Source organism: Dermacentor albipictus, chromosome 10 (assembly GCF_038994185.2).
Source record: "Dermacentor albipictus isolate Rhodes 1998 colony chromosome 10, USDA_Dalb.pri_finalv2, whole genome shotgun sequence".
Taxonomy (NCBI): Eukaryota; Metazoa; Arthropoda; class Arachnida; order Ixodida; family Ixodidae; genus Dermacentor; species Dermacentor albipictus.
Window position 1 is genome coordinate 11,066,701 of NC_091830.1, and position 16,164 is coordinate 11,082,864.

At 44.8% G+C, this 16,164-nt stretch overlaps 1 protein-coding gene across 1 annotated transcript in view; it reads right to left on the minus strand.

Moving 5' to 3' along the window:
- Positions 1 to 711: 711 nt before the first annotated feature.
- LOC135917909 (uncharacterized) overlaps positions 712 to 16,164 on the minus strand; it is a 35,301-nt gene continuing 19,848 nt past the window's right edge. Inside the window, exons 7-11 of the mRNA XM_070527595.1 lie at positions 14,354 to 14,497; positions 5,317 to 5,486; positions 3,680 to 3,753; positions 2,379 to 2,453; positions 712 to 894 (exon numbers count right to left, since the gene is read on the minus strand). Of these exons, the coding sequence (XP_070383696.1) occupies positions 716 to 894; positions 2,379 to 2,453; positions 3,680 to 3,753; positions 5,317 to 5,486; positions 14,354 to 14,497 (642 nt within the window). The 3' untranslated portion in view covers positions 712 to 715. The remainder of the gene's footprint in view (positions 895 to 2,378; positions 2,454 to 3,679; positions 3,754 to 5,316; positions 5,487 to 14,353; positions 14,498 to 16,164) is intronic.

The window sequence follows — 16,164 nt, forward strand, 5'->3', positions numbered from 1 at the left end:
GTAACAAAACCGTTAAGGGAGCACGCTCGAAAACTAAAGAGAAAAGAAGGCCAATTTGCGCGTCTTGTTGCATGTGTTTTTTTTTATGTGGGAGTGAGCCACGATTTGGTAACGCGCGTGTTCTCGATACAAGCTTAGAAAGAACGGCGCGTTTGGTTTTAGACACGCCTATGATATATAGAAAAAAGAAGTGCATCATGCTCTATATAGAGCTTGCGTGGACATGGCGCCTATATCACGATGGTACGATTTTGGCGAATAAGCTGCTTTTCCCAATCCCGCAGAGCGTACTATTGGGAAAAGAGGGGTCTTTTTTGGGGTGTGTGTGAGGGTGTTAGTGTATCTCAGTGCATTTACTTGCCGTTAGAAGCTGATGATTAAGCAACACAGGCGACATAATGGCTTGAAGCGCTAAACCATTCTCTCAGTGTAGAATATCTATACCATCGGAACACAAATGCCGCCAGGAGCACGAGACAATCAGATGAACGATGAGATTAAGGTTGACTCATGGTGGTACCGCTCCTGCATTGATGCGTGTAGGGCGTTCCACAGGCGTTTTTATAAAAATGTTGTGTAAAGAGCCGCAGAGGTGTTGCAAAAACGTGGCGATCAACGCCATATGAGTAGTTTGGGAGGAATATTGCCGACAAGTTCACGCTTTATTGCAGTAGTCATGCACATAGCTTGCATCTGCGATGTCGAGAAGAACTCGTCAGCCACTGTTCACATCGAGTGCCTTCATTGGGCCTGTGCCAAGCTCACGTGGACAGGTTGGCTCGTACACTGTGTACTTCGGAAATGAGCCGCAGAGTAAGTCGAAGATAAAGTCGCAGTGGTCGGCACCTTTCACGACGCCATTTTGCGGACGACGCCACAATGCGCAGCCGTGTCCTGCCGAGAAAATGCACATCAAGGGTATTAGTTCACCAGCCATTCTTAGAATACCGAAAACTTGAATTTAGTACGCTAAGTCGTCTCCATTAGAAAAAATGGTGAAGATGATGTTGGCTACAGGCGGATGCAGCCATGCAAAGGCAAGCGGGAAATTTCTCCATCAGTTCTTGCCCTTTCAACGTGTGTACCGGTAACACTCTGCAGAGTTAATGTGGTGCATAAGTATGTCATTTATTAGTAACGTTGCCAAGAGATATAAAGCAGTGGGGATGTTTCTGCTGGATTCGCCAATAATTACCAATAACTTATATATGGTTTCGCTAGACTGGTTCACTGCGTGTAGGCTGATATGGTGGAGTGAGGACCCACTATATTTCCTCACTAATTACAGCTACTTCATCAGTAAACATGCAAGTCTTAATTGCAAGACCATAAACAGTAGGAACAGCAGGCACAGAACAGTACAGTACAAGCACAGTACAGTAGGAACAGTCAGGCACAGTTGCAAGCTTACTGATATAATGTATCATTTCCACGGCCATACAGGAATCGAAGAGAGGTGCCTAAAGTTACGGCTATAGAGTTCCACATTTTGTTCAGGAAACGAAAGCTTTTCAGTAAAGGAACGCACCGTACTCTCCAGTTTGAGAAAGTGTTATTTGACACTGAGCCGGAAGTGAGTAAGCAGCTGTACGTGCAGCCCAGCCTGTGCCTCATGCATCTTAGATACCACATTGGCCACTTGTATGTACATGCATGTGTTGTCCATGTGAGTTATATTGATCTGTGTGCGTCATATCTGACGTATCCCGCTTCGGCCGGTTGTTTCTATGTGCTGGTATTATTTGGTCTGTGTATTTCGCTCATTTGTGCCTCTATTTGTCTAATCCCGCGTCGTGGCATTGTGTCCCTCTTCTCTTCTTTTGTACTCAGTATAACACACTGCGGAAACATGTCGTGGTCTGTCATGTCTCTATGCTCAAGTGTGTCTCTTACTATATAGAAAACTCCTTTGCGCTCTTAATCTCTCTTCGCTCTTGAGTTTCTTCAATTTCTGCTGTTTCCTTCAACCTTACCTGATGTAGGTACTAATATCCTGCAAACAGAAATAACCGCCATCATTATAGGGTCACCAATATATTTAATTTATTGTCGTTTTAATAAAGAAAGCCTGCTTTATTCTTTTGATTTACTGAAAACGGTCAGTCATTAAGAAATCTGCAACATGGGCGTGTAAAACCATCGCAGTAGTTTTTTGTGCGTCGGTCTTATCACGTGTTACTGTGCCTTTCCTACGCGTGAACAAACCTAGCAAGAAGGTCCTTAAAATTATTCTCTACCTCTGAACAGGTAAAGGTAGTAGCCATTATGTGCAATGGTCTATATTTAATTATAGCCAATTTAGGACATGCGAGCTGCCACCTGATATTATCCGAAGAATATTGCATGTAATTAACAAAATCGGTTACTGCATTTGTTACCAGCGTATCGATGACGAGCAATGTAGCAGTTGCCGCAGTCAACATACAGTGTGTGCATCTGCCCAGTAAATGGAGCTGAAAGAAAAGAAGCAAAAGAAATGACCAAGTGTCATCAATATTTTCATCAAGAATTTGATGCCGGCCTCAATTATTTGTGAGGTGCAATTGTGATGCATTCACGCTGTCCTAGCAGTGGCAAGACGCTTATACGTGAGAAAAGGCATTATTCCAAGCGCCGACTGGTTTCTCTTTCATGGTATTTGAGCGAAGAACAGGCGCTAAGGTCAATACTGCTTACCGGCATTTCATAGGTCAAGCAATCTTTCCATATGCTGGTCTCATACACCCAACCTCTATCGCAAGTCATGCAGAGAAAAACGTCCTGTTTGCCTGTTTGGGTTGCAAAAATTTCCAAATGGCTAACACATTTATTTGAGCATTACGATTTCGCACATAACTAGCAGAGGATTTCGTCAACGATGTGAAATAATTGAAAGAGAAAATATTGCACAGACACCAGATATGATGGTAGTCAACGAAAGTGAATCGCCCAACGGTTCTGAAAAGCTATTCGTTTTATGATGCCCTTTATAATGCCCTTGATGGCATGCAGCGTAAAGCGGACGAGACAGTTCGGAACTCAATATTGGTAACAGGCGCAAATTGTGCTAGAATACAGGATTTGAGTAGTGTAGTTTGCTGGGCCAATCGGTGCATGGTGAACGTATAACGGGTTCCAGCAAGTACGGACGCGAGCACAAGCAAAAGAAATGGACAGGACAACGCTGGACATACAACTGCAGTTTCTTGGGCATACATTCCACAAATCTCCGCCACGCATGACTATAAACCTTGTTATTGTCCGTACTTGCTGGAACGCCTTATACGTTCACAGGATTTGAGGAACGCTTACGCCTCTGGGTGTGTTTTTTTTTCTCACGCAGCCAGTTTGCGTGATCATATAGCACGTTCTAGTATTTTGTAAACCACAATAATTGCTTACGCCCGGTAATCTTCTAAATCGGGCTGGGTGTTTCCCAATTACACCAAATGTGAGGCGGTCGACTGTGCTTCCATAGTTGAAGTGTCTCTGAGAGTTAAGGGTGTTGAGTCTGTAGACGCGGAGAACACAAACGCACGCCGAAATTCACATTCTGTGTTGCTTCTTCTGCTGTGTGTTCCTATAGTCATTCCGCAGATGCAAGCAGTGTGCTAAAACTAAAATTTCCAACAACCAGAAATAGCTGGCAGCCGAAAAGAATATATGTTCTGAAAAGAAAATATGGTGAGAGTTAACTTACCATTCTTAGGAAAGAAGATGTGCATATTTTTCACTCTGTACCCAGGCGTCGAACTGAAAGCATAAGTGCCGACTCTGAAAAAGAAATGATTGATTTTCGATTAGGCTACAGATATTGCTTCAGCGCCGCAATTATTTGGCTTTGACAACTTCACGCACGTACACAAAGATAAATACTTGCGGATACAGGAGGCTATGCCGGCATACTTAATACAGAGCTTTAACGTATAGCGAAAAGTTACTTTTAAATACAAGCAGCTTACAGGGAAATAAGTGCGCGTCACTTGAAGTCATACGTCGAAGTACGGGAGCTTTAACGTAAAAGAAGCTTAGGCAGACAGAGCACATTCCATTGCGAATCTATCTCATCCAATAGAATGCATCAGCATCCTTTCTGTCGTGTTTATGCCAACTTGTCTCGACAGGTGCGGTGTCGTCAGAATCACCAAACCATCTCGAAAACTTCGCACGCTAGCTGTTTGTCTTCATGTTATTTAGGAAAGTTTAATGCCAGAAAATCCTAATGAAATCACCATTTATTGGCGCTCAAAAATATCGAGAGCTGCTGCTGCCGCCACGTTGGACAACACTGCGTCTTAGAGTAGGTAAATTGTACATTCGAGAAGAACGCGAACTAACCCACAGATCTCCAAGTTATAATAATCTCACAAGAGCGCAGATCGAATTGATGATCAGTGCCGTGTCACTAATCATACCTGAGAAAATATGCAGTATAACGGTTATAAAAAAGAATAAGATGCCTCAGAAAGGCTGCACAACGTTTCGATAGTCGGATCTGTTGTACGCACAATAAGCCATTGTAAGCGATAGCTGAACTATTCAGGCAAGCGAACGAATAGGAATAGGCTAGCGAACGATTGTTCTCAAGACCAGCGGGTAACGGAAGACAAAGACAGGTGCTGCAGGTTCTGGTCGTCTGGTGTGTTTTGACTCTCTGTCCTGGCAGGTGTTCGGAAACAAAAGGGGTTTCCACTCACATGCGACTTCGCCCCTTCATGTGCCTCGTACCGTGGGTAATCAATGTATTGTATACGAAACATTTTACAGGTACCTGGCGATCCAGCGTCATTCGGGGTTCCTAAAGGTACCGCAACATGGGGTGGCGTGTCTATTTAAGGTGAGCGATACTACATATGACGCGAGTGTTTTTGCGACATTGTACTTCGTAGAAGGAACATCACAAGCCCTTTCGTTACTGCCTGGGCCCTTCACGAAGACAAACTGGATCAATCCCGAAGGCCTTGCATTGCCACATAGCGCTTCGAAGAGCTATGCGGAAAACTTGTTGCCTGTACTGGCAAGTTGATGCTATGCGACGCGACGCACATGTCAACCGTCTCAAGGCGCTTGTTTTCGCGAGGGAAGGAAGGTGGGAAGGTTGTTATTCCGTCGTGTCATGCGTCAATGTGTGGTCTAAATGGCTTTAGAGCATCCAGCTGTTGCGCTGGGGAACCCTGGTTCAAATATCATCACCGGACACGTAATGTTCTTCGTTGAAGAAGTGCCAAACGCTTCGGGATAGTCACCTAACTATACCTACCTCATATTACCTGGTAAGAGGCGAAGAATGCTTCACATTGGAACAGCTTCGTTCAGAAAATCACCGAAAGCTCTTACACTGACTGAGTTCCAGCTCCGTTAGCGCGCCATGAGAGCTTAGACGGAACCGTGAAATCTTTGCTTGGTCCAAGCCTCTGGAAATTGACACATTTCGCCGCTCCGCCGTAGAATGGATCGTACGGGTAATTTCTGTACACCATGTAACATTTGTCCGGTGTTTCTGGGCACTGCGTAAGCAAGAATAACATTTCAATAAGATGAATAAAGAGCCTTGCCATGAAATACACTAAAATGTTCTGAACATTCAGGGCGATGGTTATTTCACTTTACGTAATATTAGCATCAAACACATATAAACAAAACAATAATGAGATGTGCGCTCGTAAAAGTCTCTTGAAAGGTATACCATGCCCGCACCCTTGAATAGGAGCAAAGTAATAAAATTATGATGTTTAACCTCACCAATGAATCAGTCGATATGAAACGAAAGCGCTTACCACCAATGGATCTTGATACTTTTGTAGATCGAATCGCAATTCTGGGTAATACTGTGCCTGTGTGAAGCTGAGGCACAAGCAAAAAGCGTAGATGGCAGCAGTTGCAAGCAAAGTACTCTTAAGCGCAGACATGGAAGTCTATGGTCAGAGTAGGACAGCGACAACTCTCTTCGAAGAAGCTTTCTTTTATACGCCAAAAAGGGCCTCAGAAAATCTGCTTTTTCACATGTTACGCCGCATCCTAGAAACCATGCGGTTAAAAAAACAATGCCCAGGTTAAAGGCCAGTGATTGGTCAAGCGTCGCACAGAATTATAGAATGCTCGAGTATCTCAAGAGCTTTCCATTTGTTCCAAGAACGCTTGCTGCCGTACATCTCAGATTTTTTGATAATTTGCATGTAGTGGGCCAGCTAGCACAATAGCAACAGCACAGGCCACTAACCATGCTAAAAATATGAATATTATCCTCCCATCTCTACTCGTGCTTTTGCTATTCTTTGCCCCCATTTCTTGATTTTCAGTACGTTAGCATTATGAATGTCAAAGTGGGAAAAAGGGTGTGAGAGAGCGATAAAAAAAAAAGAAATGCTAACCAATCAAGAGTCAGGTTGCTACGCTGCGTTGGGGGAAGGGAGGAGGGGAATAGAAAGAAGGAACGAAGAGGAAGAAGAAATGGACTACGGAACACTTTAACCACACCCTCGGTGACATCCTCGCTAGGCACATCACATCCGACCACTCCATTTGGGGCCTAGTTCTCCCATTCGGCACCTACGCCTACAAAACCGCAACGCAAGCCACTACTGGTTTCTCCCCATTCTATCTTCTTTACGGCTTCCATGCTTCTCATACAATCGATACCATACATCCCTTTTTCCAGACTACCAAATCTGGCAAATATATTCAAATCTGAAAAAGAGTTCTGTCGTCATTCCAGACGGTACATTACTAGTGGAAGAATTGAAGCGGCAATATTCAGCGGAGCGTAGAAAATCTTTCGGTCAAATTGATCTACTTATATAAGCCTGGAAAGAAAAGTTAAGGGAGCATGCTAAAAGAATAAACAGAAAAGAAAGTAAATACGCGCATCTTGTTGCATGTGTGATTTTTCACGTGGGAGTGAGACATAATTTAGTCATAGGCGTGTTCTCGCCAGAAATAATAGGTCAGCGTAGACTATTTAAATACAATTCTAGAAACCTCGCAACGCATGTTTCAAGTCATAAAATCACTTTGTTTACGAGAAAATTTCATCTGAAGCGTCGGAATACCTTTTTCGAAAATAAATTCTCCCGCCACCCAACCGGGGGAGTGGTCACCTTGCATACGCCATAACCACTCTTTGCTGCCCTCTGTAAGTAAGTGTAAGCGAGTAGTCCTGATCACTTTTGACTCAGGGCAGGCGGTTGTCAAAGCCGCAGGAGATGTTGAAAGCACGAAAGGAAAGAAAGTAAGGCGTAGAAAGTAAGGAGTAAAATAACGTAAAGCACAGTTTCGTCAGAGTAAAACCGCGCCCTACAAGCAGCGCCACCGAGCCAACACAGAAATAAAGCTGTTGAGCAGGGCCTCCATCGGGACAAGAATGGCAGTGACGATGGAACGCCGTCTACTGGCGTGACAGGAGATAGCGTGTCATCATAGCACGTGGAACGTGAGCAACGTGGGAAGTGGGTAGCGGGAATGAGCGGCACCTACCTTGATGTGGCCACAAAGGGAAAGCGGAAACACCGAGGTCGATGCTCTTTCTCAATTCCTAGTAGGCTACATAAATATGCAGGGCGGCAGAAGAAAGGAAAACTAGGAGCAGTTAAATAGCGAACAAATAGGGGTGTATGCGGTTACAGAAACGTACCTTAGAGACTCAGAAGAGCCGCCAATTATTGACAATTATGTTTAGAAAGGGTGCAACAGAACTAATTCGCCAAGAAAGGGATGAGAAGTCGGCATGCTCATCCATTATGGAGCCAAATGGAAAAGAGTAAATTCAGAATGTCAAGAGCATCTTTGGTTATCAGGTTCAATGAGTGGGCAAAAAACTTGGCTCGGCGTAACGTTTTCGTGGACCGGAAATAATTGCACATAGAAGAATCAAGAGTTAATGGACTCCAAAAGAGCTGAGATTAAGAGACCGGGAATGATGCCGAAATTATCCTATTAGGTGACATGAATGCCCACATACAGGATCTAGATGGTTATACCGACTACAACGGGAAGTCAATGTTATATCTCTGTGAGCAACATAACCTCCTTATCGCGAATACAGGGCCTCAGTTTGAAGGACAGATCACGTGGGAAGTGAGAAACCGGCAGTCGACCATTCATTACTGTCTGATTACAGAAGGAACTCATGATAAGTTGAGAGAAATGCTCATTGACGAGGATGGGTATAGCAGCATATGGAGGGACCATAAACGCATCATTTTGAAAACGGTATGTGTAGTTGGGAAAGACAGCAAGCAGTTCAAAATGGCCAGTCCAAATTTGAACGCTGAACAAATAACAAATATGGTCACGAGAGTGAAGGGAGAACTTGGCAAATGGCCAAATAGAGTGCGAATATAGTCAGCTCCTATGTGTAATAACGACAGAAATACGGAAAGAGAACAAAAGCATGTTCGTTGGAAAGGAAAAAAGGAAACCGAAAAGCTGATGGAACAGGGAGATTCGAGAAGTGATCGCTGAACGACAGAAAGCATGCAGAGAGCACACTCAGGCAATTTATGATAAGCAATTTATGATAACTCAAATGCAAGCTCATTACTTTTCTAAGTGAGATCAGGATGTCTTGGAACACTAAATTATAAAGCGGCATATAAAAATGAAGAAGAAGCATGTGCTTCCCGCAGTAGAGCTAGAGAAACGATGTAGCATGTTTTATTATAATGTTAAGATATCTGCCCAGCGGTCGACTGAGGAATCACTGGCCTCCTTGAATCCCTTGGGTTCAGCGAGAGCAGGCGGAAAGTACACATCACCGCAATAGAGAATAATAAGAGGCAATTTGAAGATTGGTGGAAGAAAAGTAGGGAAACGACAAACAACGGAGGCACACACAAAGTACCGAATAGAGGCTAGGAAAGTTTGGTGATGGGAATTGCTTGTGATTGTCCTTTCCTTTTCTTTTTTTTTCCTTTTTAACATAGGTAGGACTTTAGACAATAAAATAAGAGCTTGGTGGCGCAACCCACCACCCCGTTCCAGAGGGGACACTCGTAACATCCATCGATCTATCCGTCCAGAGCAGTGGATTCGCCGCCTCACGTGCTTTTTGGTCAAGTGGCGTAGACCGTTCGGGCATCCCGCGACATCACACGGAAGCTCAATTCTCTGCTACTTGCAGTTTGTGCGAGTTTCGTGAGCCAGTAAAACCAGCGCAGCAACTACGCGGTCAGGAAAGTTGTGAAGCCCAAAAGCGTGGGCGATGCAGAGTCGAGTGACAACGAAACCTTTCGACCGTTTTGGTCGTTGTCAAGGGTAATTTCAGTGAGTTTCTTTTTCTAAAAATGGAATAGGACTGGATGAGTAACGTATTATTCCGTCTTATAATGCAGTACAATGATGTCTTGCAACGAATGGCTGAGTACTAGTGACGTAATTTACCCGAGTGCTTTCGTCGTCTGGAAAGTGCTTGAATGTCCCGGGAGAGTCTCTCTTCATGTTCTGCGTTTACTTCAATATCTCGATAATTAAGGACCTCTTGGCCATAATACTGACTCCTTAGAAATTCTCAAGCGCTATTCTATCTGTTTTGCCTGACTTAATATCTGGCTTTATTGTCACTTTAAAATGAACTCCACGTTTGGTCTTGGAGGTTTTTCTGACAAATAGGAAAAAGAACCAGTGCGTCATGCTGTATCGAGAATGAACGGCAATGGCGCATATATCGCCATGGTACCAATATGTTGAATAAATAGTTGGCAGAGAGTACTTGTGGGAAAAGAGGGTCTTGCGTGTGTGAGAGGGTGTTCGCGTACCTATGTGAGTTTACTTGCCATTTGAAGTTTTTAAGTAAGCAACAAAGGCAATATAACGCGAAGGAGCGTTAAACCATCCTCGCAGAGTACACAACGGATACCGTCGTGACCCAAATGCTACCAGGAGCAAGAGTGAGTCAGATGAACGATGAGGTTATTGTAAATGCAAATTTTATATTGGTCTGCGGCTCCCGTTTACCATACTGTGCATTACGTGAGATATCATCGCCCCAGCACGAGCGTGCCCTCGCTGCTGGCAGAGTGGCCGTGTTGGTGTTAACGAGCGTGAACAAAGGGACACAAAACACCATAGACACTACAAGAGCGTTCTCATTCCGTTTCTTAGAACTCCTTAACAATGAATCTGTGCAGACTAACCTCTACTCTATTGTGATTCCATTACAATATGCCGTATCTACGGCATGTAGGCATAAACGGTTTCTAGGCATAAACGGTTTCTAGGCATAAACGGTTTCCAGGCATATGCGGCATCTAAGCATATGCGGCATCTGGCCATATACGACATCTGGGCAACTACAGCATCTGGGCATGTACGACATCTAAGCATATACGGCATCTAGGCCAGCTTTCGGCTCCAAAGATGCGTCAGCGGACGCTGTAACACTGCCACTGAGAACTGCTGCAGCACCTGAGCTCAGAGGCCCAGCTGAAAGTCCCAGTATATGAAGCAAACATTTCGTGACAGTGGCGAGAGGCGAGCAGGAGCTTTCTGTATCACAGAAACGCGGCTCGTGAAATAGGCTTAGGAGAGGGCTGGCACGCGTTTTCCGAGTTGTGCAATTTCCAAATCTACCGCACGCTTCTTGCCCTTAGAATAGATGGCGCTTAGCAATTACGAAAGTTGAGAAACAAAAACAATGTCGCAGTTTCGCCCGAACGCCGAAGCTTCAATTGCGATAGCAAATTATTGACACCGTAAGGTCCGTGCCACGTGTGGGCTTTACGGCACCACTACTAGATGGCGCGGCGTAAGAGGAGATGGGAAGATTGGGGGAAGAAAAGTAAGGAAACGACAAAAAACAGAGACGTACAAAAGCAAAGTTCTCAATAGGGGGTCAGAAAATTTGGTCGTGGGAGTTCATAGGGTTTTTTTTCTTGTTTTCTTTTTTAACCTAGGTAGAACATTAGGTAGTATAATAGCAGGAGCTTGGTGGTGCAACTTACCGCCCCGTTCCAAATGGGACGCTCATAACATCCATCCATCCATCCATCTACGCGCGACAGAGCAGGCTGGCTGCATACGCTTTTCGGTGCTGGCAATATGGCACGTTGCTACATTCCTTCAATGTCAATCGTATTAATGTGACGTCTATATTGAGATGGGCTCCACCGGATTTAAAATACTAGAAATGTCAATTTTATTATTATTATTATTATTATTATTATTATTATTATTATTATTATTATTATTATTATTATTATTATTATTATTATTATTATTATTATTATTATTATTCAAGTACCTGCATATCGCCTGAGTGGGCGTTACAGTAGGGGGGACGAGGCAAAATAAAGGAACACTTGACAGCACCAAAGTTGTAAATTTAATAAATACGCGCATAAAATACAGCGTCCTGATGGGCATTATGGTAAAGGCTGTGGCAAGGTAGACAAACACTTCATTGCACCAAAGTAATAAATAAACACAAGCAACAAACACAGGCAAACAGTCACTGGACAAAACAAATGAACAAGCTAAATCTACTCACTAAGCATATCGGAAAACCTTGCACGATGAGCAGCAGTTACAACAATGTCAGGACGCAGCCGGTTCCACTCACTGATAGTGCGCGGAGAAAAAAACAGTTCTTATAAACAGCCGTGAGGGTCAAAGTTTCTTTAATCTTTAAGCTGTGATCTCGTCGCTCAGACATGTAACTCGGTGCCTGTAAATATCTACTTTTAGCTAACGGTGTTTCATTGCACAGTATGTCCCGCAAAAATAGGAGGCGAAGTCATTCACGGCGCAAGGAAATGTCCACCCAGCTCATTCGATGTTTAATATCGGAGATGCTGCTGGGAAATTGGTAACTAGTTACAAAGTGAGCGGCGCGGTTCTGAATAGCTTCTAAGCTAATAATGAGAAGCTGTGTGTGAGGTCCCACACAACGCAGGCATACTCAAGGATAGGCCAGACATTGGTTACGTATAGTGTTTCCCTAACGTGTTGCGGGGCATGCTTGAAATTTCTATTGATAAAGCTAAGAACGCGACCCGCCTTCTGAGTTATACATTCAACGTGACGATTTCATGACAAATCTGAAGAAAAGGTCTCTCCAAGGTATTTATTTTCGTTAACTGTGGCAAGGGGCTGACCATTAATGTGATAATTTGGGTGCATGGGTTTACGCTTTCTGGCGAAACGGATATAGCAGCACTTCGAAACATTTAGGGACATAAGCCAGTTTTCACACCAACGGGATATGGAGTCAAACCTCGATATAACGAACACGCATATAACGAATTATTGAATATATCGAACTCTCCCGAAATATTTCTGTCAAACACATGTATTTTTAACTTCCTTTAGCGAACGCGGTTTGGCATAAAACGGATATAACGAACTTCGCGACGCCAAGCCCTACCTCCCTTTACTAGTAGGCGGCAGGCTTCGTTGCACTACAGCTCTATTGTGCGGTGCAGCAAACGTTCAGGACTACCTCGCAGGCGCTGGCAGCTCCACAGATGCCACGTCGTCATCGAGAGTTGACAGCCAAAGAAATCGTCCGCATCTCACAACCGCTGACAGCGCCGCTTCAGCAGCGGCGTGATCGAATGTTGCTTTTGCGTTTTAGTGTTAGCAGTGGCGTGGCCGTCGTAGCGTTGTGTGGAGGCTCTTTCGGTGGTCGTGTCGAGTGCGGTGCGCGGGTGTGTGTAGTGCTGTGATGGCGATGAATGTGAAAAAAAGAGTGGCACTGACGTTAAAGACCATGCTCGAGATTATTCAACGTGCAGTGCTATTGAGGGCAGTGGGTTTGCCTTTGTTGAGTGTTTGCAAACTGTGGAACAGGGCGTGATACGGTATGCGATCAACACAAAGAAGCAGGCCGCGATAACGCAGTTTTTTGTGCTTAAATAAATGAACGTGACCCAAGTAAGCATCGTTCGAGTTGCTGTGCCTTCTTCAGATTTCAGCGAGAATATGCTAGGATTTGCAAAGTTGTATATAGGCTTGGTAAAGTTATGCATGGCTGCACTTAGTCTCATTCACGCTCTCGTCGGTCCCCCCACACATCACAGCGGTCATCACGGCTGGAAGTTTTCGAGCAGTCGCAGGCCCGGATCGCTTTCTCGGCGACGTCAAGGGTTCAGGCGCCGACTGTTGCATTCCATGGACTGAAACTCGGGATCCTCGACTCAGCATCGCCTCTTCTCAGCCGCAGCTTCGGTGCGGTGTTCCGGTTCCGCTGGGTGGCGACGCATCGCTTCTCGCTTTGCAGTATGGTGCTCTTCTTGCTAAGCCGCTTCTTCTTCGGGCGTCCAGACTTTCTTCTGTCTTCCCATGGCAGCAGCACGTACGCGTGGAGTAGAGGTCATGACTCCGCCCTACGCTCATGGGGTGCGAGGGCGGTCACTCGGTGCTCTCGCAGCTGGTTGCTAGGCAACACGAGGCTCCGCATAGCTGGGCAGTTTTCTGGTAACGCTCCACGGTGGAACTGAAAGCTGAAATAGCTTTGCTGTTAAAAGTAGGCTGAAGTTTGTAACATTTCACACATAGTTGTTCGACTGGAGTACGCAATATCTCGTACTTGCATTCAGTGAGGCCCCTTTTGGATATTCGGAACATGAAAGAATGTTGTCTTGTGGAGCATTCTGGTGCTCAGTGGGGCATGCCAGCGCTGCACTCGTTGCATCAAGTACATGCATCGCACTTTGAGCAGACGTTAGTTGTGGTAGTTGTTGGAAAGCTCCCGAATAACGTGAAGCGCCAGAGTTGGCTGCAACATCACTGATGTTGCGCATGAACTCGCCATACTGATGAAGCGCATACAAGTGATCGCCAAAGTGCTAAAAGTATATTTTCCATGGTTTGTAATTCGCTATGATCAAGGCGCTCGATACAACTGCCATAAAGCTGCCGCTAGAGCAAACATCTGCTGCTTGGGAAAACGTGCTGAAGTTGTGGTTCACTATGCAGAGGAAGGAACCGTGTAAAGGCTCAACAACCACACACACGCACACAAAAAAACACACAGAAACACTTTCTTGTAATTTTTTTTGCTTAGTAGAATTACGAAGATCAACACATTCTAAGGGAATGCGAGGTGTGCTAACTAGAGCACGCAAATTCATGTCACTCATGTCCCTGTCATTGCCCTGCATGACGAGCTTAGCAAAACGCTGGTTAACAATGTGTTCACCTGCCTTCACCGCCTGCTAGCGAGAAACGAAAAATAAAGGCCAACTGCACCATTGCTACACATAGTATCGGAACTTTGCACGGAATGTTGACATTACTCAAAGTAGGACGTACGCGAGAATTCAGTGTATACCACAGTGGTATAGCATACTATTATGGCCCTCAAGTACACGGGTTGCCTCCTTGATATAGAACATCAATTCACTCCGTGCATCAGTCGATATGAAACGAAAGCGCTTACCGCAAATGCATCTTGATACTTTTGCAGATCGTAGCGCAATTCTGGGTAATACTGTGCCTGTGTGAAGCTGGGACAAAAGCAGAAAGCGCAGATGGCAGCAGTTGCAAGCGAAATACCTATGCGCGTCGACATGGTAGTCTGCGGTCAGTGTCGGACGGCGAGAGCTCGCTTCAGAAAGGCTTCCTTTTATACGCCAAGAAAAACCCCGGCAAGTCTAATTCTTAACAATTTACGCCACTTCCTGTACGTCATATGGTTACACAACAATGCCCAAGTGAAAGGCCAGATGTTGCTCGAGCGTTGTAGAGAAAAATAAGATGTTCGAGTATCTCACCCGCTCGTCTCACCCCTACTGGTGAGTGTCTCGTCTACTCCACAAAAACCTGGTTTATTTATAGAAAGGTACTGGTTAATGCATCCTGGGGACATAACGAGAAGGCGCGACAAAGAGATACAGCACGAGTGACGTCTGTCCTTGTCCTCTCTCTTCACGTCTGCGTTGGCGTTGTCTGATATGCTTTCACCCTGTCACGCCGTCCCCGCCCATTTTCTTATGTACTTACCAGTAAGCCCAACTTACATCCCTTCTGCAATGTAAAGGACTTTGTCATGTCATGCGAAATATTTTGCGCATGGCAGAGCGCGAACTCAGTTTTCCCTTAAAGTAGATTATACGTTTCTAAAGTGCAGTCGCACGAAAAACACAAAGAATGTGCCACACTACCATCCGTTCTCGCTGATTTCCTTCAGACTTCACACCCATCAGTATTTCCTTAATTAGCTCTTTAGAAATTCCAAAGTGTAATTGATCCAAAATAAAGTATAGCGCATATGTGTAGTATACTGTGGTCTTGCCCAAGCTTTAGCAACCCCTTCTTGTACGCCTGGACAACCTTCAAATGATTTCCACCTGAGCAAATGATTTTCCAGAATGTGAAGACAAGAAAGAGAAAAAATTACTTTCGCCGAATTCTAGTGCCAAGCTACAAAAGAAACCTTACAAAAGTAATCTTCCATGTTCTGTGTTCACTTCCAGTTGTTAACTACTACGGCCTCGGTAATCTCACAGCCTCTTGGTTAGCCTAGATTGGAGAACGACCGTCCAGAAAGCACGCTTATGTCGGTATTGATCATCTGACCAGTGCAATTTTTTTTTCACTATAGAAAGCTCACTTTCTGAGAAAATGGTATGGGTCTTTTTCGCGACTTCGTGCTACAAGGCGGGTGGATGACGACTTCTCTGTTTCATGAGTCTTCCCCAATCTCGTGAGCTACCGTTCAACTGATTGCCCATGATCTTAAGAAACACGGAATTCGCATGCAACAGCAGACGCAGTTTCACCGCCTCGCCCTCTATTAGACACAAGGCTTTGGTGCAGTAAGGGAGCACTCCACCAGGTGGGCTTTCGCTGAGTTTTCTTTTTACGGCTTGCTAATATTCACCCGTATGTCGCAGTGGATCTCTAGTATGTATATCCGCGCATTTTTTTTTCGATAACTAATTTTTTTCGTGAGATGTGGTCTTCTTTTTGCATGTTCACCATTGGATTACGACAAGGCGCGCGGCTGCCGCCGAAAGAGAGCGTGTCGTGTGCATGCACCGAAATTATGGCCATGACCATTGTCGTCAAAACCCCGCAAGTGACGACAATGTCTCGAGCATGACATTGCATGCCACTACTCGTGTGCAGTAACGTACAGCCATTCCAAGCATTTCTATTGCATTGCTGCAATCAGTCCACCACAACTGGTCAAACGTTTTCAGCGTGATCCCCATTTCGCCCGACTTTAACGCGACGTCACGAAAACCG